The sequence below is a fragment of the Aquarana catesbeiana genome, linkage group LG11 (genome assembly GCF_042186555.1).
Source record: "Aquarana catesbeiana isolate 2022-GZ linkage group LG11, ASM4218655v1, whole genome shotgun sequence".
NCBI classification, from domain to species: Eukaryota; Metazoa; Chordata; class Amphibia; order Anura; family Ranidae; genus Aquarana; species Aquarana catesbeiana.
Genome location: NC_133334.1, coordinates 88,388,215 through 88,410,946, shown reverse-complemented (window position 1 = coordinate 88,410,946; position 22,732 = coordinate 88,388,215). Strand labels below are relative to the sequence as shown.

General features: G+C 40.5%; 1 protein-coding gene across 2 annotated transcripts in view; it reads left to right on the top strand.

Moving 5' to 3' along the window:
* Positions 1-22,732, top strand: part of TH (tyrosine hydroxylase) — a 159,117-nt gene that overhangs the window by 17,262 nt on the left and 119,123 nt on the right. For both annotated transcript variants that reach the window (XM_073604708.1, XM_073604707.1), the window contains exon 2: positions 751-954. In XM_073604708.1, coding sequence (XP_073460809.1) covers positions 751-954 — 204 coding nt within the window. The remainder of the gene's footprint in view (positions 1-750; positions 955-22,732) is intronic.

The window sequence follows — 22,732 nt, the reverse complement described above, 5'->3', positions numbered from 1 at the left end:
ACTACTGATAATTGGCAAATCTGTTTACATTGTGATTGGAAACAGCTAATCACATGGTAAAAGGCCGCTGTGATTGGCCCTTTACAGTGGCCTGTGATCAGCTGTGACAGAAGGACACAGCAATCACAGAGCACGCCAGATGCGCACCCCAGGGGGGCGTGTGGGGGGCGTGCGGGGGGGCGTGGTTCTGGGAGCATGTCCATGGATGCTCTTCCAGAACAACAGATCTGCACTCTAGCTGTCTTTTGGCTATAGTTCGGTAGAGAAGTGGTTAAACAGGGTAAAAAATGAAATTGAAAAACCAAATTAGTATAACAGAAAAACACATATACAAAGAACATTATATAATCTGAACTACCCTAGATTCACCATTTACAGTAAATAAAAAAAAAAAATTAGTTATGTGTGATGAAACCACTTGTAGTCCAAGAAGCTTTTGTGACAGAGGCTACAGATTGGAAATCACTTTTGAAATTATATTAATGTGTTAAAGCTTATGTGATGTTTAAGTGGTTTGATTTACATGTACTTTGATGGGAAACTGAGCAGATTCAAGTTTACCTTGATATAAGTAGCAGTTTACTAATTCATTTAACCTCTTTTCTATATTTTATTCCCAGGATTTACACAAGTGAACCTTTACATGCATATACTGTATATTAATTAATCTAAATTAAAAAAAAAACAATATTAATACATTTTTTCGTACTACTTTTTTTTATTATTTCCTGTGTTTTTTTGCCTTTCCAGTCTCCCCGATTCTTGGGCAGGAGGCAGAGTTTGATAGAAGATGCTCGGAAGGAACGGGAAGCAGCAGCGGCGGCAGCAGAAGCAGCAGAATGCTCTGACTCTCTGGTATTCGAGGAGAAAGATGGCAAAGCCATTGTCAACCTACTCTTCTCCCTCAAAGGAAACAAACCTTCTTCACTATCCCGCACTCTGAAAGTGTTCGAGGTAAGATGGAGACAGATGCCCAGGTCAGGCATTATGATTAGAGTAGAGAACAGAAAAAATCAATGGATCAGTTCTCCTAAATGCATCATAAAATTTCAAAGATCTAATAAGTAAGATCTTCTTATCAAAAGAAAGATATGCTTCTTAATGCCTAGCTGAAGTCTCACATCTTTTTATCTCTCCTGTACACCCGTATAATATAATTTGTGATTATTTTTTGTTTTGAAATGCCTTTCTTAGATTTTGCTCTTAGTAAAAAATTGTATTTTCTGTCCTCGCACTAAGGGTTGCCAACATCCCTCAACTTTTTTACTGTCAAAATCTGGCAAATTTAATGACAAAGCGCATTTTTAATCACAGCTTAAAGTATGACAAAAATTCCTATTAGAAACTAAGATGTTATTTTTTTTTTTTATACAATATGTAAATGTTAACAATACCCATAACAAGTAATATGCCTGGCTTTACAATGAAAAAGTCAAAACAGTGTGACAAAATGTGAGCATGACTAGGATTAAGAAAGACCTGGGGAACCCCAGAATGGAACATTGGAACGAGTCCTGTGGTTTGTGTAGTACATTGTTCAAAATGATGGTCATGGCCAGGTTGTGCCTAACAGTGGGATTGCCCTGAGGAGGCATGATTAAACAGAACCTGCACCTTGTCGCTATATACACTGCATGCCAATGCCACAGTCCCTGTTTCCACAAAATACTCCTAATGAAATGACTGTGCTACAAATGACATTCTCACAGACACACATAAACTTTAGGACAAAGGATCATTTATTTAAAATAAAAAAAAAAAAAAAAAAAATTATATGCTTTTCTCTACACAAAAAGATACCACTTTGCCTGACTGAGCCTACCTTAAAGAAGAACTTCATTAAAAACCAGCAACTGTTGAGACAATGAACACTTTGGTCAGGACTAGGTAATGTACAACATAGTATAGAGTTAAGTGGTCAGGAGTAAGTAAAATACAACACAGTATGAGGAGGGTGAGGGAGGTAGAGAGAGGAGGAAGGGAGAGATAGAAGGAAAGGAGATAGAGAGCAGGAAGGGAAAGAGAGGGGATCGTGGAAGGCATAGAGATCTGGAAAGGGAGAGGCGGGGTTGGAATAGGGGAAAGGGATGAAGGAGCAAGAGAAGGGGAGAGAGAGAAGAGGGAGGGAGGAAGAGGGGGAAAGAAAGGAAGGGGGGTGTTCAGTGGACAGAATGCCCACTGACCAATTATGGCCCCTTCCAGGGCACAGGCTGGTCTCCACTAAGCTCAGGCAACAAGCAGCCAGGATCTAGAACTGCATTTTGTTTTTCAAATCTCTTTTCACAGCCCTCTAATCACATTGAACTACCTTGTCCACATCTTCTACTGATGTCAGCCATATAGGGCCTACTATGTGCCTCCTCCTATCTTTTAACAGCTATCAGGTAGGTATAAGAAACCTTTGGGTCTCCCAAGTTTCCTGAGAATACAAGTCCAAGTGTGCCTCTTTGCACCTATGTGTTCCCCCCACCACTAGATGTAGAAAATGTTTGGCTTTCCACTTGTGATGGCACTATAGGTCCCAGTGTACCCATTTCAAACCATGCTTCCTTTTGCAGTGCACAGCTGTAGAGCCTCTGGATCTCCTAGACCATGCCACCACCAGTGTCAACCAGTGTGCCCTCCTGCAGGCGGATTGCCAGCCAGAGACATTTACCTGCATCTTCCAAGGGGACAGCCCCTCCCTTGGAGTTTATGGTGCCCTTCTAATGCAGCAGTGCCCACCCATTACACTTCTAGTGCCCAGACATCCCGCGCTGGTAATTGAAGAACTCCAGGCTTTCTCTAACTACCCCTGAGCTCCACACAGACTGGTCCCCACTTGCGGCTGGCTGGCAGTGTTGGGATGCATTGCACACCCGGGGGTTAAAGTGTGGGGTGGACACAGAGGATGGGATGAGAGGTGTAGCTAATCCGGCCTTCATCATCTATATGTTCATTAGTAGAAATGCGTCGGGTAGAACTGAGAAAGCATACCTCATATATTACCGAGATGTCTGTATAAGAGCCGTTTTGTATTATGTTTACATTCATGTCTTTTCTTACTTTTAGTAAAATACTATTTTAACATGTTGGAATAAACATATAGATTTTAATTATATGCTGTGGGTGTTCTGTCGGCCTTAAAATTCATTAGCACATCACATGCAGTCTGAACTAACAGCCGCAGCAAGTCATTGTATTTGCAAAGTTTGTCCTGTCCACAGACTTTTATAAAAAAATCAGGGTTTTTTTTACAAACTGTCCATGAAAATATAAATGATTGGCAACCCCACTTACACTGCAGTCACCTACACTGACAGAGCTGAGTAACAGCAGCAGCCCTCATTTCAAGTGTCTTCACACAGACCTATATTGTAGAGAAACAGAAGGGGTGTGACTGACAGCAGTGAAGCAAAAGCTTGCCTTACAATGGTTGCATTTTGGCTGATTCCTGCTGAATGGGCAAAATTCAGGCTATAGCTGGCCCTGATGACCCCACCTGGCTCGACAAAAGTACATTTTTTAATTGACTTTTATCAAAGGAGCTAGATGGGAAACTGTCACCTAAACTGTGTTTCTATTCAGAGTTAAACCGCGAGTCCTGCCAGCTGCTGAATAAAATAGCTGGCAGGGGAGATTCCTTCATCTGTGATGTTTAGTGGATTCTGGAATTGCTTGATTTCTTTTGTTAAGCCACCTTAAAAATATAAGGCTGTGTTCACACCTATGGCATAGCAGGAGATTGTGACTGGCTCTCTATGGAGCCGGTTCACACATCACCATAGCGGCTCCAGTGCAAATTGCACAGGAGCCCTGTGAGTCTTTTGGTCCGTTTCAGGTCCGAATTCAGACCATAATTCGAGCTGAAATTGGACCTGAAATGGTAAATGGAGACGCACCGGACTCCTGCTGTGAGCCACATGCGGCTTAGATGTGAACCCAGCCTCAAGGTGTATGGCTAGCTGAACTCTGATATACAAAGAACTGTACAGTTATATCTGGACACCCTGCATTATAACTGTTACAGGAAAAAAAAAAGTTCTTGCCAATGTGTCTGAAGAGTAATAAATTGCAGGTAAAAGCGCAGAAAAAAATGATGCTTAAAGGCTACATTTTCTTTTCCATAACTTTTTTTATTCACTTGCAATGTGCCTTTGAACTTGCTAGTAAATTTGATTTCTTCAGTAGCCAATTCTCTAGCACAGCCCTCCTTTTTAGAATTTTGCCCATTCTTTTGGGAGTGCCTGATTACTGTTTTTATTGGCCTAGCTCCCCCACTCTTTTCATCTCCCTACATAATCTTTAATGAAGCAGCAGTGTTGGTCAACTTATTGGATATAGGTGCAAATGTTTTTTGCCGATTTGAATAAAGGAGTAAATCAGCCATTAGCATCATCATCAGCAACCTTGCTACTTCTACTGAGAACACCAGTATTGATTGTTGTTTATAACATGTTGGATGTCCCTTACTCCACTTGGTGTAACCAGCTGAACAAAAAAAACATTGGACTCCTAAAGATTTTTAATTTGGCACTCTCTTTGACCTATTACACTTGGATTTCTCAGTTCGGATGCTGAATGTCCTCTCCTTGGGGATCCCCATCTTTGTAGTGCACAGACCAATAAGGGCTCGGGTAATGACTTTGGCCATAGTTTGATAACCTGTGAAAATCCATGTCCAGCTCTCTACCACTACCTCTTGATCTTCTTCACCTATTAGGCAGTCTATGTTATTTCAAATCCAGCACACATGTACAGGACACAGCTCCACTCCCAGCATGTTCAGAGTGTAAACTGCATTACACATGTATCATAGGCAGTGTACACAAAAAATCAAGTCCTAATAGTAGGATCGCCGTCCGCTGTCATTGGCCGGGCCAAGGTAACATTCCCATGCACATGCGAGAGTTCAATCAGATTCAGCATTGCCCAATTTGGGCAGTGAGCTGCACCTACCCAGCTTACTGTATGGGGGAGACAGGCAGGTAAGTAGCTTTAATGCAGAAGAGACAAAGCATGTTTCTTCTGTATTACAAATCCTGCCTGTCCACCCATTTTCATTGTGGAGCCTAAAGTTTCACTTTAAAAAACTGCATGGAGTGCAAGGTCTGTTTCAGCATATGTTGATAAATATTTTTATCCAGTTGCTTCATAACCTCTAATAACCCCACAGTCCCACCCCATTTTTTAGTTTTCAGTTTTGCGATATTTTGTCTGATTTTTTTGTGACAGGGATAGGTTCCTTTTGGTGGGATTTTTTTTTTTTTTCAAACAAGTTTCTTTTATTTAGATAAAAAAGCATTTACAGAAAACTCAATAGACAATTAAACAGTGAGAGTACATACAGCACCAATATACCATCAAATGGAAAATTTAAGCACTTTGGTTGAAATTCCTATGCATGAAGTTCCTAGACCCACCTCGTGCTTCAATTTGTGATAGTTTGCCACAGGCAACTAATTCTTGGAAGGGTGCTAACCAAAGGATCATATGTTACCGGGATTTGTTTGTGTCATAATGGAAGGGAGAGATTTATCCTGTACCCTTTTCAGGCGTGATATCATTGCTCTCTAGGAGAGGGATGTACGGTAAATGGGGGGTGCTTGTTATGTGTTTGGTCCATGTTTGGTTAAAGTGGTAGATGATGGCAGACTTAGTGAAGTGGGCATGCGTGTAGGGTAGGGGTGTAATTGGGCTGAGTATCTTGGGAGGGGAAGGGGATGGGGATAGGAGGGACGTAGGAAGGGATATAGCCAAGGGGGTGGGATTGGGAGGAAGAGGGGAGAGGGAGGAAGAAGGGGGAGGGCAGAGGGGGTGTAGGGGGGGGTAGGTGAGGGGCCATTTCTGACTTCCCTCAGTTTTATTTTTGCAATTTGGGAGTGTTGCTGGGGGGGGGTTGGAGCGACAGGTTAAAATACGGGTTTGTTAAGGATGTAGGGGTCAGTTTGTGTAAGGGAGGGCTCCAAGTATGTGTGGTTGATTTTTTTTTTTTAGTTGAGTTGCAGAGATTGAGATAATCAGGCGTCGTTTGGAAATGCAACCAGCAGCTACATTTTCTATTAAATCTGGTTGGATTTTTTAACCACTGTTTTTTTTTTACTATACTACACTATACCTAAATGATAAAAAATAGCCTGTATTCCTTACTTTTTGTTATAAGTCATATAAAAGTAATGCCAGGACTTTATGAAAATTACAGCTTTTTGTAGACACCCAGCTTAAAGTAGACACCCAAAGTGTTTTTTTTTTTGTTTTTGCCACAATTGTTTGGGAAATAACAAACTTGTTAGTTCTGAAGTGGTTAAAACAATAGAGCTTGGTAATGGTGCACTAGATACAGTACACCATTAATGTATAGGTCATACACAGAGGGAGGAGGCAGTGAAGTGGCTAATATTCAGGTCATATAAAAACCAGGGGTGAGCTCAAGTGTTTTTGGACACGTATACCCGGGGTTTATATACTTGCCCCTGTGGGATGGGGAAAGCCTCGGCAGCTTATGATTGGGTGTCCATAGTGACAGCTTCCTGGCAGGATAGCTCAGGTGGGTTTGGAGCAAAACACGCCTTGTCACCGTATACACGCATACACATTCACCCTTTATCTCATCCCCAATAAAGACAGCATGGAGATGAGTTGTACAGAAGAGGAGGGTGGTGAATGGGTTAGAAAACAATCCCACAATCAATTACATCCCCTCACCACGAATGTGTGTGGTATGTCTCATACTTCTCCTCTGCTGCCCCCCTCCCACATAAAAAAACAAAAAACAAAATCAAATTAAGCCATTATCTAAGAATTGGTGAGCTGCAATATAATACATGTTTTCTTTTGGGTTTAATACCCCTTTAAAACAACATGACAAATAAGACATTTTTTTTTAAATTATTTTAACCACTTGCCGACCACCCTCCGCAGATGTACTGAGGCAAGGTGGCTCAGCTTCACAAATTTCCATACCGGTACGGCAATTCGTGCACTAGCTTTCATGGCCACGTGCTTTGATTGGCCAGCGGGGGAGCCAATCAGCAGATCCAGTGGAATCAATGTCTGCCGGCCACCCGCGATCATTCCCCACAGAGACAGAACAGGGCTTTGTCGAAGTAAACAGGGCAGATCTCCGTTCTGTCAGGGGATGACACTGAGATCTGTCTTCCTGCTAAGCAGGAAGACGGATCTGTGTGTTTCCTCAGTCACACAGTCCCCCATACAGTTAGAAAACACAAACAGGGAACACATTTAACCCCTTGATCGCCCCTGATGTTAACCCCTTCCCTGCCAGTGTTATTAGTACAATGTCAGTGCATATTTTTTAGCACTAATCACTGTAATAATGTCACTGGTTCCCAAAAAAGTGTCAAAAATGTCAGTTAGGTGTCCGACCTGTCCGCCGCAATGTCACAGTCCCGCTAAAAATCTCCGATCGCCGCTATTACTAGTAAAAAAAATTAAATAAACAAAAATGCCATAAATCTATCCCCTATTTTGTAGACACTATAACGTTTGCACAAACCAATCAGTATATCCCATCCTCTGGAATTCCCTACCCCAGTATATCCGATCAGCCCCTACCCTGTCCACCTTTAGGAGATCCCTGAAAACTCATTTATTCAGGGAAGCTTATCCCACACCCACATAACTGTCCCTGAGCCACCCCCATCAAATCATTCTTTGCAGCTATTACCTTTTGTACCACCACCCCCTCCCTTTAGAATGTAAGCTCTACGAGCAGGGCCCTCCTGTACCTTTTGTATTGAGCTGTACTGTAATTGTGTTGTCCCCCTTATACATTGTAAAGCGCTGCGTAAACTGTTGGCGCTATATAAATCTTGTATAATAATAATAATAATAATAATAATAATAATAATAATAATAAATGCTTATTGGGATTTTTTTTACCAAAAATATGTAGAAGAATACATATTGGCCTAAACTGATGAATACATTTGTTTTTTATATGTATCTTTTGGATATCTGTTAGAGCAGAAAGTAAAAAATATTGTTTTTTTTTCTTCAAAATTTGCGGTCTTTTTTTATTTAAAGCGCAAAAAATAAAAAACGCAGAGGTGATCAAATACCACTAAAAGAAAGCCCTATTTATGGGAAAAAAAGGACAGCAATTTATATTTCTTCAGATGCCAGCAAATTTTCAGGGTGGTGGTGTGGCCATTTACCCTGTTACCAGTGAGGCATTTAACTTGTTCAATAGGGTTCATCCCGTGTGATAGATTGAAACTAACTATTCAATCTTCACTGGTTAAAGTGGTGTCGTGCTGACACTGAGCCAAGGAACAGTGGTGAATTGAAAGAAGAAAGTGCTCAGATGGCATGATTACCCTGAACATTTGCTGGCATCGGAGGAAGTATATATACGGAAAAGGATTGAAATGTCGATCGATCGATTCGTTAAAACTCCTTGAAACACTAGGTGTCATTTCAGGGCAATGCCCCTCCCTCCTCTTTTTGGCACAGACGTTCCCCATATAACCTCTTTATGGATCTAGGGGATCATCATTTGGAATTAAGTTCAATCTAAAAGGTGGTAAATACTAAATAAGAAGGTTCTACAAAAGCTCCAGAAGAAGCCACGTTTGTGGTGAAACATGTAGAGGCAATCACACTTTTGTACCTTGATCATTTAGGTTGATATGGCCTGAATTTTACACATTGTTTTATAATATCTATTTTAATAACATTTTCTATATATATTTTTGGAAATATTGTTTTTGATTGTTTTTTTTTTTGCACCTTAAAACTCCAGTTCTGTGCTCTTTGAGTATACATTGTTTTGTCATATTTTAAGGAGGTGGTGCATTTATTAGAGTCTCCCAGCTCCAATATCACTTTGATAAAATTTTAACATTACTTTCACATGGGGTGTACAGGTGTGAGAGCTACTGTTTTGTTTCACTAACATTATTTGCATTAAAAAAAAGAAAAATCAGGAATCACAGGACCAGCTATTGTACTCCTTTCTAGAATTTTGGTCAAAGGCAATGCATGTCAAAGCTTGTAACTAGTGAAAGTTTGAATCTGATTGGTGTCAATGGAGAAATGATATCTGTTCTTTTTTTATAATCACTGTTTATTTAGGTTTTGTACAAAAAATAGTTAAAAAAACACAAAAAGGCATGTTAAAAAAACAACATTGCAATATCAATCCCGACATTATATGGTATGGCATTAAGGCAGGATAGGTTACAGTACAGCAGATCGTGTCCACAGACCACATAAAGTATTCTATATCAAATAATTCACAGGACAAGGTCTAACCAGCAAGCAACAAGGACATGAGAAGTATCATAAAAAGTCCAGTTTTCATCAACCCATACAGAATGTACTATACAGGACCATATCTATTAAGAGGAAAATAGGAAAAAACAAAAGAAAAACAAAAGGTAGATAAAAATAACAAGAAAAGTAACAACACACTACGATCATAATGGGCTATAGAGTCCAGAAGGAAAATGGTTAAGTATCTGGGATCTCATAAGAGTGATACATCCACCATGACCAGATACCATGAAAGCAGTCAAGCTGGTGCTTAATGGTATGTACCCAGCGTTCCGCCTCCATAATATCATCCATTTCTTGTTTCCAGTAACATCTGTTCTTATTAAGACTTCAGTGACACATTAAAGTAATTCTAAAGCTAAAACGTTTTCTAACTTAATGCATTTCCTGCAATAAAGTAAAAACCAGCTGTACTCGTCTGCAGTTCTTCTCCCCTGTTTTTATCACAGGATGTTTGTGCAGTAATGGGAGCTATTGGCTTCTGCTGCTGTCAATCAAGTCCTGTAAGCAAGGATGGGGCTGAGCCAGGATGGGGCCGAGCCAGGCTGTGTGTGTCTATAGACACACACAGCCTGGCTCAGGAGCGAATCCGCACATCTGCCACAAACTTCTTGCTATGGGGGGGGGGGGGGGGGAGAGACACAAAAGTGGAGGATACAGGAAGGAGGACAATATGTCTACCAGAGAAGTCACATATGTAAAACGGTTGAGTAAAACTACGGTTGAGTAAAAAATCAGCTTTAATTTGAAAACAGCACAGTACAAAAATAGCAGCAAAAATAACCTTCACCAAGCCAATAGTTAAAGTGGAGTTCCACCCCAAAAAAGAAAAAAATTGTATTGTGCTTAAAAAAATCATAAAAAAACATTTGGAGAAATTTTTTTTTTTTACTCACCTCTAAATGCCTGTTGCTAGGGGGTCTTTCGTAGTCTGCCTTCTTCGGTGCCTGGGCTGGTGACATCACTTCCATCGGCGCAGGAAGGGAGATCGCTTCTCTCCCCTCCCTCTTGTAAATCGTCTGCGACACGTGATCGGTCCCAGATGATTACAGGGCCAGTGAAAGCGCGCGGCGCGGCTCGCGCATTGCGCAGTGGGTGCCCGGCTGTGAAGCCACAGCCAGGCGCCCACAGTTAAAATGCCGGCGCCGCCAAGCAGTGGGGAGGACGAGTGGGGCTTCGATCCCCTGCATCGCTGGACCCTGGGACAGGTAAGTGTCCGATTAAAAGTCAGCAGCTACAGTATTTGTAGCAGCTGACTTTTAATTTTTTTTTTTTTTTTTTCATGGGCCCTCCTCTTTAAAGTAGACAACGTTGTCTATAGTAGGGATTTGCAGCTGCGCACACACCCATACAGTATCTCACAGAAGTCTGTACACCCCTCACATTTTTGTCAATATTTTATTATATCTTTTCATGTGACAACACTGAAGAAATGACACTTTGCTACAATGTAAAGTAGTGAGTGTAGAGCTTGTATAACAGTGTAAATTTGCTGTCCCAAATTGGGCTTAATTAGCTATTTTCCCTCCCCGGTGTCATGTGACTCGTTACAAGGTCTCAGGTGTGAATGGGGAGCAGGTGTGTTAAATTTGGTGTTATCGCTCTCACTCTCTCATACTGGTCACTGGAAGTTCAACATGGCACCTCATGGCAAAGAACTCTCTGAGGATCTGAAAAAAACAATTGTTGCTCTACATAAAGATGGAAAAACAAAACTGTGGAATTTTGTTCGAAAGGTGTTGGCTCAAAATTGTCTTGCATACACGCGGTCACACAAATGTTGGCCAACAATTACGAACGTAGTGACGTACTAGACGTACTACGTGGTTTTTCAGCTCTTTAGTGCCACCCTTTGGGCTCCTTCTGCTAATTTCGTGTTAGTAGAAGTTTGGTGAGTGTTGATTCGCGCTTTTCTTTTTGCGCTTTTCATTTCATGCTTTTCAGTTTGTTTCTGAACAGCCGTTCATCAACCAGACATGTTGCGGAAACCTGTTATTTATTATTGGCCTTGGAGTTATTGCTTTGACTTTTTTTTTTTTGGTTGAATAATGATTTGATTTGTTATATTTTCTATATTTTTGGATGCATAGAATGCACTTTTTGGTTAAGTTCTATTGGCAGATAGCATGTCTAATTTTTTTTGTTTTTGTTAATGAACAATAAAAAAATTGTGTAGAATAATACTTGGCTATGTGTTTTACTTCAAATGACAGTTTGGGAGTAGGCAGCTACATTTTACAAAATACAATGTAAAATTGACAAGGGACACCAACATAGTTGTATCTTTGATCTTATAAACCACGGGATAATGGTGTTGTGGTAAATTGCACAAATTAAAAAAAAACAAAACATAATAATATTATTCTTGATATCACTAGAAAAAAAAAAAGCCTTTGAAAATTTGTTTGCAATAACTCCATCAGTATCACCAGCAAAGCATCTTCATTATTATCCCATTAAAGAAGAAGAGAATTGTGCGCTGCATTTGGAGACTTCATAATTTGCCGCGTCACGAATTTTAATTCTCCATTAGGAACGCTAGTTTACAAGACCGACCACTTCTGGCTTGTCCTTGCTTCTGAGCATGCGTGTTTGTACTTCGGACTTTTGTCCGACAGACTTGTGTACACATGATCGGAAAATCCGACAACACACATTTGTTGGCGGAAAGTTTGAAGACATGCTAGCCAACATTCGTTGGCAGAAAGTCGGCCAACAAATGTCCGATGGAGCATACACACAGTCGGATTTTCCGCCAACAGCCTGATATCCAACATTTCCCGTCGGAAAATCCGATCGTGTGTATGGGGCTTTAGAGGTGAGACAGAGGGGTTGATTTACTAAAGGCAAATACACTGTGCACTTTGCAAAGTGCAGTTGCACCCTACAAGTGCAGTTGCTCCAGGACCTAGTAAATGAGGTACAGCTTCACTTTGCAAAGAATACCCAATCACGTGCATGGAAAAAAAACGAACAGCATTTTTGCTTGCACATGATTGAAAGATGAAAGTCAGCAGAGCTTCTGCTCATTTACTAAGCTCTGGAGCAACTGCCCTTTGCAAAGTGCACAGCCTATTTGCCTTTAGTAAATCAACCCCAGTGTGTCAGATGAAAGCAGGCAGGTAAGAGGAGCACCTAGAGGGGCCATCCTTGGAGAAGAGGAGGAGCCAAGAATGCTGTCTATAGACACACACAGCCCAGCTCAGGAGCGAATCCGCACATCTGCCACAAACCTCTTGCTATGGTGACAGACACAGAAGAGGAGGAGCCAAAAGTGCTGGTGGGGGACCCCAGAAGAGGAGGTTCAGGGCCGCTCTGTGCAATATCATTGCACAGAGCAAGTGAGCGCATGATGTTTGTTATTTTAATTCTCTGAATGGTGCCTGTGCCGAGAGGGCAACCTACTGTGTTCAGAATGCAGCAGGCCACCTGCTCAGCACAGGACCCAGAAGCTAGTGGAGATCACGGGAGTGTCTACTTTAGTGATTTCCAGCTTCCAGGGGCATCAGCCAGGTATGGTATACACATAGTTACAATGGTCCAAGCTGGATTAATGTAACTTTGTGTAAAATATCCATAGCTGGAATTCTTCTTTAACTGCTTCAGCCCCATAAGATTTTACCCCCTTCTTGACCAGAGCTCTTTTTGCTATTCGGCACTGCGTAGCTTTAACTGACAATTGCGCGTTGCACCCAAACAAAATTGACGTACTTTTTTTCCTACAAATAGAGCTTTCTTTTGGTGGTATTTGATCACCTCTGCTGTTTTTATTTTTTGCGTTTTAAACAAAAAAAGAGCGACAATTTTGAAAAAAAAAAGCAATATTTTTTACTTTTTACTATAATAAATATCCCTCAAAAATAGAAAAAACACAATTTTTTTCCTCAATTTAGGCCGATATGTATTCTTCTACATATTTTTGTTAAAAAAAATTGCAATAAGCGTATATTGATTGGTTTGCACAAAAGTTATTGTGTCTACAAAATAGGGGATAGTTTTATGGCATTTTTATTATTAATTTTTTTTTTTACTAGTATGGCGGCGATCTGCGATTTTTATTGTGACTGTGAGATTATGGCGAACACATTGGACACTTTTGACAATATTTTGGGACCATTGTCATTTATACAGAGATCAGTGCTATAAAAATGGACTGATTACTGTGTAAATCAGTGGTCATCAACTCCTGTCCTCAGGGCCCACTAACAGGCCAAGTTTGTAAGATAACTGAAATACATAACAGGTGATATCTTTTGCTGCTCAGTGATTGCAGTATTCTAGTCTGCATCTCCCCAAGGTAATACATAAAACCTGGCCTGTTAGTGGGCCCTGGGGACAGGGTTGATGACCACTGGTGTAAATGACACTGGCAGTGAAGGAGTTAACCACTAGGTGGCGATGAAGGGTTAAGTGTGTCCTAGGGAGTGATTCTAACTGTGGGGGGGATGGGCTACCACTGACATGACAGCGATCACTGCTCCCGATGACAGGGAGCAGTAATCTCTGTCATGACACAAGGCAGAACGGGGAAATGCATTGTTTACATAGGCTCTTTCCAGTTCTGCGGCTCAGTGACACAATCGCCAGGAGACTGGCGGACATCAAGTCCACCGGTCCTGCAGGCACGGTCACCTTGTACGCGGCAGGCACATGCGCACGTGCGCCCGATAGCCCCGCCAATTAAAGGGGACGTACAGGTATGCCCACTTGCCCACCGCTGCCATTGTGCCTACGTATATCGGCGTGCAGCGGTCGGTTAGTGGTTAAAGAGAGTCTGTGAAGATAAAACATATTGAACTGCCTTGTTTATATGGGTGCAGTCTCTGGGGCTGTCATATTGATCCTGAATTTGCTAACTAGTTAGTCTTCCAGAACTATTCCCATTTCTGGAAAAAGTATGTTTGATGAGAGTTTTTAGATTTTACTGGCTCTATGCTTGTTCCTGATGTGAATTATTAGGTAGTAATGGCAGGATCTAAAGGATGCTACCAGCACCTGCATCTTTAGAAACAATATTTCTATTCTTTCTATTTTTGCCAATATATGCTCACAGTATAAGTATTTATGTCAGGGATAGTAGTTTGTTTGAATGTATTAGAATTTCATTGACTGCAGAGTTCAGTATAACACTAGCAGTACTTCCCGCAATTCAAAATTATTTAAATGGATTTGGCAATATGTATAAAAAAAAAAAAAATCACATTCTCCAGTGCAGACTTCAGACTCCTAAAATAAAAGTTATACTTTATTCCTCAGGCAGGAGGATGTGACTCATGTCTGCATTATGTCATGGTGCGGACATCCTGCCCTTTCTATAGGGTTATGTCACGAAGTCACGGTGACCTTGGTAAAATGACATTTTCAGAGATGCCATGAGGTCTGAAGATTTTAATTACGTTGGGGAGTTTGTCTTTTTAACAAAGACACAGCCAAACATGAATTCCATGTTTCTGGCACACCCTTACATGAAAGAAAAAAACACAAGTAATTATTTTCCAGTATGACTGTATATTTTTTTTTAAACAAAATTCAGATTCTACTAGTATGTATAAAGGCTTATTAGCAAAATCGCTGCCCTAAACAGATACCCACACATTGAATCCACCCACTAACTTTATATGTCTTCCGGGGACTCAGTAGTAAAGACGTAAAGCGGACCTAAACCTAACAATTTAAAGCAGTATTAAACTCAAAAACAAATATTTATTATATTGCAGCTTACCAATTCTTGTGATAGCTGCGTTATTTTTCTTTTTTTTAGGTTTTCTTTCTTCTATCGTCATCTGGTGTTGTTTTTCAAAAGAACAAGCTCTCCAGCAGAATGTATCTGTTTACACTTTACAGGGATTGGACAAACCATTAAACACTGACAATGATCAGCTTTTATTTGTTTATGCAAAACCTTTATCCAAAAAAAGGAAAAAACTGTTTGATGTAACTGATTTACTGCTACAGGGCGGTCACCCTGTGCATAATCACGTAATCACTGGTATCAGGCGCGAGTGTGTTCCACCGGCAGCTCGCTCCCACTGGGAGCTAATCAGCGGGTCCCACTGACCCCATGTTCCCCGCCACCCGCTGATCGCCCGGTACACTGACAGAATGGCAGTTTGCCTATGTAAACAAGGCAGATTGCAATTATGTCAGTACAGAAGGCATGGATCCTGTGTTCCTGTAAAGCAGAAACACTGATCCATGCTTTCCACTAGTAAATGCAGCTCTCCCACTACACTGTAACATTAGCTAGGCACAGTTAACCCTTTGATCACCTCTGATGTTAACCCCTTCCCTGCCAGTGTCAGTACAGTGACAGTGCATATTTTTAGCACTGATCGCTGTAATAATGCCACTGGTCCCCAAAAAAAGTGTCAAAAGTATCAGTTAGTGTCCGATTTGTCCACCACAATATCGCAGTCCTGCTATAAGTCACTGATCGCCGCCATTACTAGTAAAAAAATATATAAATAAATAAAAATATCCCATAGTTTGTAGACGCTATAACTTTTGCGCAAACCAGTCATATATACGCTTATTGGGATTTGATGTAGAAATTATATTTTTTTATGTGAAAATTTTCACATGAACCATTCACACAAGCAGGACAGCAGCTATGTCTCCAGTCACAGACCCACACACACAAGGATAAAGCCTAAACCTGAAGGACAGTTACACCTGGAGTGGAAGCCCCCTAAGGATAACCCCATTGGACAACTACATCGGATTCCAAGAAAGTATCGAGGATACCAGATGCTTTTTACCCCTGCAGGGGTGCAGGGAGCGGGATAAAGCCTAAACCTGAAGGACAGTTACACCTGGAGTGGAAGCCCCCTAAGGATAACCCCATTGGACAACTACATCGGATTCCAAGAAAGTATCGAGGATACCAGATGCTTTTTACCCCTGCAGGGGTGCAGGGAGCGGGTGAGTGGGGCCCACTTTGAGGGGGAGCACCTAAGTCACTGGATTTCAACTGTCATCACCACAGTCACTTCACGCAGGAATTTTTTGAATGAAATATCTTCAAGATAGAACTTTCATAATATTGATTTTTATCCACAATTTTTTATATATTACAACTGTGTTACAACTGGTATATTTTTGAAACAACGGATCACTTTATATACACATTTTTTTATTTATATATATATATATATATTGGTTGGTCACGTTAATTGTGCACAATGGATATTTAGTGGCAATATGTAACCAGTGGATGGCACTGGATGTGGACGGATAATAGACTCTATATTAGCCACTGTAGGAAGTATAAGAACGAATTGTAAAATAAGGTTAATCCTTTATAGAATGGGAGAGAGTTGTGTGCAGTCATATTTATTTATTATTTACAATTAATGGTACTGATGATATTTTCTGTCACATTTGTATATACATATACACTTTGGTGGTAAACTGGTTTTCTTGTTACGGGATAATTATCCCATTGGGCATATATATACTTTATTACACGGGTTTGCCCAAGCACACTTATTCACTACTAGGAGAGCACATAATTCATTTTGAGCTATATAGCTAATACATAAAAGATACGTACCCATATAGGTAGCGCCACTTGCCCCTACCCACACATATCTTCACTTTCTATCTCATCCCTGTGGGGGTGAGCAAGGGGAGGCTGCAAGCCTTGATCTGTGAGCGCGGGAATCTTAATCCCTTTTAATGCCAAGCTGTGGTTTCCAAAGCGAGCAAAGTCCTTTCTTGTATTATGAGAGGTATGGACTCCTGAAAGAGAGATATCATTTTGCCCCTGTACAAATCATTAGTAAGACCTCATCTGGAATATGCAGATCAGTTATGGGCACCAGTTTTCAAAAAGGATATCAGGGAACTGAAGAAAGTGCAGAGAAGGGCAACCAAACTGATAAGAGGCATGGAGGAGCTCAGCTATGAGGAAAGATTGGTGGAACTGAATTTATTCACTCTTGAGAAGAGGAGAATAAGGGGGGATATGATCAACATGTTCAAATATATAAGGGGTCCATATAGTGAACTTGGTGTTGAGTTATTCACTTTACGGTCAACACAGAGGACAAGGGGGCACTCTTTACGACTGGAGGAAAAGAGATTTAATCTCCAAATACGGAAAGGTTTCTTCACAGTAAGAGCTGTGAAAATGTGGAATAGACTCCCTCCAGGTGGTTCTGGCCAGCTCAGTAGATTGCTTTAAGAAAGGCCTGGATACTTTCCTAAATGTACATAATATAACTGGGTACTAGCATTTATAGGTAAAGTTGATCCAGGGAAAATCCGATTGCCTCTTGGGGGATCAGGAAGGAATTTTTTCCCCTGCTGTAGCAAATTGGAGCATGCTCTGCTGGGTTTTTTTTTGCCTTCCTCTGGATCAACTGTGGGTATAGAGGAACAAATTAGTCAGCTTGAGGCCCCCATCTCTAAGGAAGAAATAATAAAAACCATAAAAGAAACACCGATGGGGAAAAGTCCGGGGCCTGATGGCCTGACGGTTCTCTACTACAGAAAGTTTAAAGACATCCTGATCCCAAAAATGTGCTCCCTCATGAATAGGATAGGGGAGAAAGAGGAATTACCTAAAGAAGCCCTGGAGGCTACCATTGTTGTTATCCCTAAGGAAGGGAAGGATGGAACGCTATGTTCAAGCTACAGACCTATCTCTCTCCTAAATCTAGTTACCAAAATTTACGCAAAAATCCTTGCGGATAGGCTGAAAAGGGTAATGCAAAATATAATACACCCAGATCAAGTTGGTTTCATCCCCGGGAGGGAAGGGAGAGATAATGGAACCAGGACCCTGCTAGCAATACAGAAGATGAAAGGCAATGGGGCCCCAGGACTACTCCTGTCGATAGATGCAGAGAAAGCATTTGACAGGGTAGACTGGGGCCTCATGTAGGGCACATGGGAAGAAATAGGACTGGGCGAGAAAATGATAAAACGCATAAAGGCTCTATACAGTAGACCTACAGCAAGGGTAAAAACAAATGGGATAGTATCAGAACCGTTTGAAATGTTCAACGGAACGAGACAGGGGTGTCCACTATTCTCCCTGCTATTCGTACTGGCATTGGAACCACTTCTAGCTAGGGTAAAACAGAACTCAGCTATAAGGGGGATAAAGCTGGGGGAGGAAACACATAAGTTAGCGGCGTACGTGGACGATATCCTGTTCTATGTAACCAGCCCAAAGACATCCCTCCCAAATGTAATGAAAACCTTAAAAGAGTATGGTGAGGTCTCAAATTTCAAGATAAATCCATCGAAGTCTGAAACCCTCACGTTTAACATCCCAAAAAGTGAGGAACTTTTACTTCAAAAAAGTTTTGCATATGTTTGGGGTAAAAAAGAAATAAAATACTTAGGGGTCAAGATGACTAAAACCAGCGTAAGTCTATATCAAGAAAATTTCCTCCCTTTACTGGACGAAATTAAAATGGAATTAAATAGAATAATAACAGGAAACATATCGTGGGGGGGAAGAATAAATATTATTAAAATGGTCATTCTCCCCAAAATCATATATAAAATGCAGATGCTACCGATCCCACTCCCGGAGGCTTTCTTCAAAACAATACAAAAGCTCTTCACAAGTTTTATTTGGAAAAGGAAAAAAGCAAGAATAAGTATGGTACAGTTAACTAAAGAAAGGGTAAGAGGGGGTTGGGGGGCACCGGATATTAGAAATTACTACAATGCTGTAATATTGTCACGGATAGTAGAATGGGCAAAAGAAAATAGAGAAAAGAGATGGGTTAAGATGGAAGGCACAATAAGCACAGTCAATTTAGGTAAAATAATTTGGATACCTTCACAGTACAGGAAATTAGGTAAAGGCACAAATAACATCACTAGACACGCACTAAAAATATGGGATCACATACACAGAAAGGAAAAATGGGAATATAATTCACCACTAACACCACTAACAAATACAGAATATTTTATACCGGGAATGGAAGCCTGGTTTGGGAAATGGATAACACTAGAAAAGGCACAACTGAAAGATATTATGGACCAAGGCAAAATTTACACGTATCACGAATTAAAGAGCAAAGGGGAGTTGAGATCGATAGACGAATGGCAATACAACCAACTAAAGCATTTTACAGAGTCCTTGCCCCAGCCAATAAGATCAGAAGCAAACCTGCTTCCCCTAGAAAAAATCTGTGTGGACAGGGGAAAGAAGAGGGTGATCTCAAAGATTTATAGAGCACTCATAGAAAGGGTCAGGCCGGATATACCACCGTATATTGCAAAATGGGAGAATGAACTAGGGATATCCTTGATAAAAGAAGAGATCAGACAAATATTGCGCCGGGTATATGCCACCACAGTAAATAGTAATATGATAGAGACAAACTATAAATGCTTAGTTAGATGGCATATCACCCCTGATAAAGCACACAAAATACTAAAGGAAAAATCACAATATTGCTGGCGAGGGTGTAAAGAAATTGGGACGACGGCCCATATATGGTGGCAATGTCCGGAAATTAAAAAATATTGGGACAAGATAAGGCAAATAATAGGGGAAATAACTAACACAATGCTCCCAGACAACCCATGGAGCTGCCTATTTCACGGGATAAACATGCCAAACAAACAATATCTGAAAAGCCTATTGCCGCCACTTCTAAACGCAGCCAAAAGTCTTATCCCCAGACATTGGAAGGAACCAATAAGACCCACAATGAGGAATTGGTGTAATAAAGTCAATGAGATCCAAAACCTAGAGTACTTAAGGTTTAGTGATGGGGATGGCCTGGAAGCTTACGAGGTAAAATGGCAGGAATGGGACAAATTCAAATAAACTACGAGATACGCCGAAGCCATGGGAGCATAGGGAGCAGTAGAACGACTGTACTAAGTGAATGGGAGAAAAACAGAGGTAGTTGACAATCCAATCGGAACACAGAAGAGTAGCCGAGAGAAAGGCCCGTAAAAGTGTCTGGTAGATAGGGGGGAGGAGGGGGTGGTGGTGGGTGGGAGGGTAATGTTGTAGGGAGGGTTTGGGAAAATAAAGGTATTTATTTATGATATAAATCATCGAAATGTATACAGAAGGGGGAAAGGGATGATTGCATAATAAAAAAAAAAAGCTACTATGATGTAATCGAGAGGGAAAGAAATGAACGGAAAAGTTGATTTAAGTACCTCAAAAATAACAAAAAACTGAAGTAGCTAAAAAAACAAAAAAAACCCCAAAAAACTGTGGGTATAGAATTGGGTATATTGGATTGTACAATATTTTTTTTTTTTTTTAATGGTTGAACTGGATGGACTTGTGTCTTTTTTCAACCGGACTAACTATGTAACTATGTAACTATGTAACTATGTGCTTTGTGGCCCATTGAAGTCTTTTGAAGCACATCAAAATGCATGTGTTGTGCTTTTTTTTGCAATTTTGCATGCATTTTCAATTTGTTATAGGTGAGCACATGGCAGCTTGTCATCCCATGGTTACAAGTACCTGCCCTGGATACCTGCCATGTGCTCAGTCACAATGAACCATGTGACAGTTGTGGTAGCAGCTACAAACAGGGGTGTAAAAACAGTCACACTTCCTCAACTCCATACCTGTCAGGCAAGTGGTATGCAGGGCAACTTCAAATCTAAGTAGAGTCTAAGATTGTACTGCCTTTGGCTACAAAAAGATAGGAGGGTTTGGTTTGTTTTAAATGTTTAAAAAGTCCTCCAAACATTTGTGCTGGGAGGGGGGATTTCAGCAGGAGGTGGGATTTTCACTGGGAGGAGGGGTGATTTTGATTGGGGAGGATTTGGGCTTGCATAGGGAATATGTGCTTAGTGGGTATAGGATATAGGGAAACACATTTAAGTGGAGAGGCTGCACACCCCAATGAAATAACATAAAACTGGGACAAAATATATCAAAGTCTTAATCTTTCCACGTATTAAAATATATAACAATCCATATGGACATATTGGGTATATTTACTGCTGGTAAATGGAGAACAAACCTATGACTAGAGACGAGGATGTCCTCGTCACCCTCAAGGCAAGGTCTAAGGAAGGGCTGCCTTGCAAGAAGTCATACTTTTTGGCGCCCCAGGAGAGGAAAGCAGAGCCACCTGTGATTCAATTCCCAAAAAACATCAGAAAATAAAAGATTATTGTTGCGTATTGGTTTCAGCAGGGTAATGCTGAGGATGCAATGAAGGCGGTCAGCTAAAAAATGATTATATATTTCTTCTGGTCATTAAACATGGTCAGTCAACTCTTAGTAAATATGCTTTGTTTATAATATTAATGTTATAATATTGTTTTATTATTTTTTATTTATTATTTTTATCAATGGGCTTAACACTAACCTATCAATGTAAGGATAAGTGAACAAGTAAGGTGGTGGACCAATGTGAAAACAACTACTAACATTGATCTAAATTTAGATATTGTAATACGTGGTAAAATTAAGACTTTGATAAATTTTGTTGATAATATTAAATACCCTGAAGAAGACCACGACTGTATTGAGTCAAAATGTGTCGGAGTGCAAGTTTAGGACAGGATTGCTGCAATTTTTTGAGTATACCTGCCTAAATTGTATATTGTTGCTATGCTTGATAGATTATGCCTACATAACTTGTAACCAGAGCTCATATTTTAAAAACTTGTGGATTTTAACAATTGTATATTAAAAAATATATTTTTTATACCATCCATTTTGTCTGAAAATGTAGCTGCTGCTAAAAAAAAACCTGGGGGAATTGTCCCAGTTTTATGTAGTTAGGGGGTTAGCATGCAGATTGGTGCTTGAGTTTTCTTTGGGGGAGGGATATTTGCTGACATATACCGCATAAGTCCTGGGGAGACACAGTTTGGCATCTTCACCCTGGGTGCTAAATGACTTTGTCGTGGCACCGCATATAACAGACTTAAGCCTCGTACATACGATCAGATTTTCAGGCGGGAAATGTGTGATGACAGGCTGTTGGCGGAAAATCCGACCGTGTGTATGCTCCATTGGACAATTGTTGTCGGATTTTCCGTGGAGAAATGTTGGATGGCAGGTTTTAAAATTTTACGTGGACAAATGTCTGTTGTCAGATTTTCCGAGCATACACAAGTAGGTCAGACAAAAGTCCAATGTACAAACACGCATGCTGGGAAGCAAGGACAAGCCAGTAGCGGTCAGTCTTGTAGACTAGTGTTCGTAATGGAGAATTAACATTTGTGACGTGGCAAATAATGAAATCTCGAAATGCAGCGCACAATTCTCTTCTTCTTTAATGCGATAATGATGAAGCTGTTTTGCTGGTGATACTGATGGAGTTCTGCCTAACATATTTTAAAAGGCTTTTTTTTTTTCTAGTGATATCAAGAATAATATTATTTTTATTTAAGTAATTTTTTTTGAGCAAGTTACCACAACACCATTATCCCGTAGTTTTTAAGACCAAAGATACAACTTTATTGGTGTCCCTTGTCAATTTTACATTGTATTTTT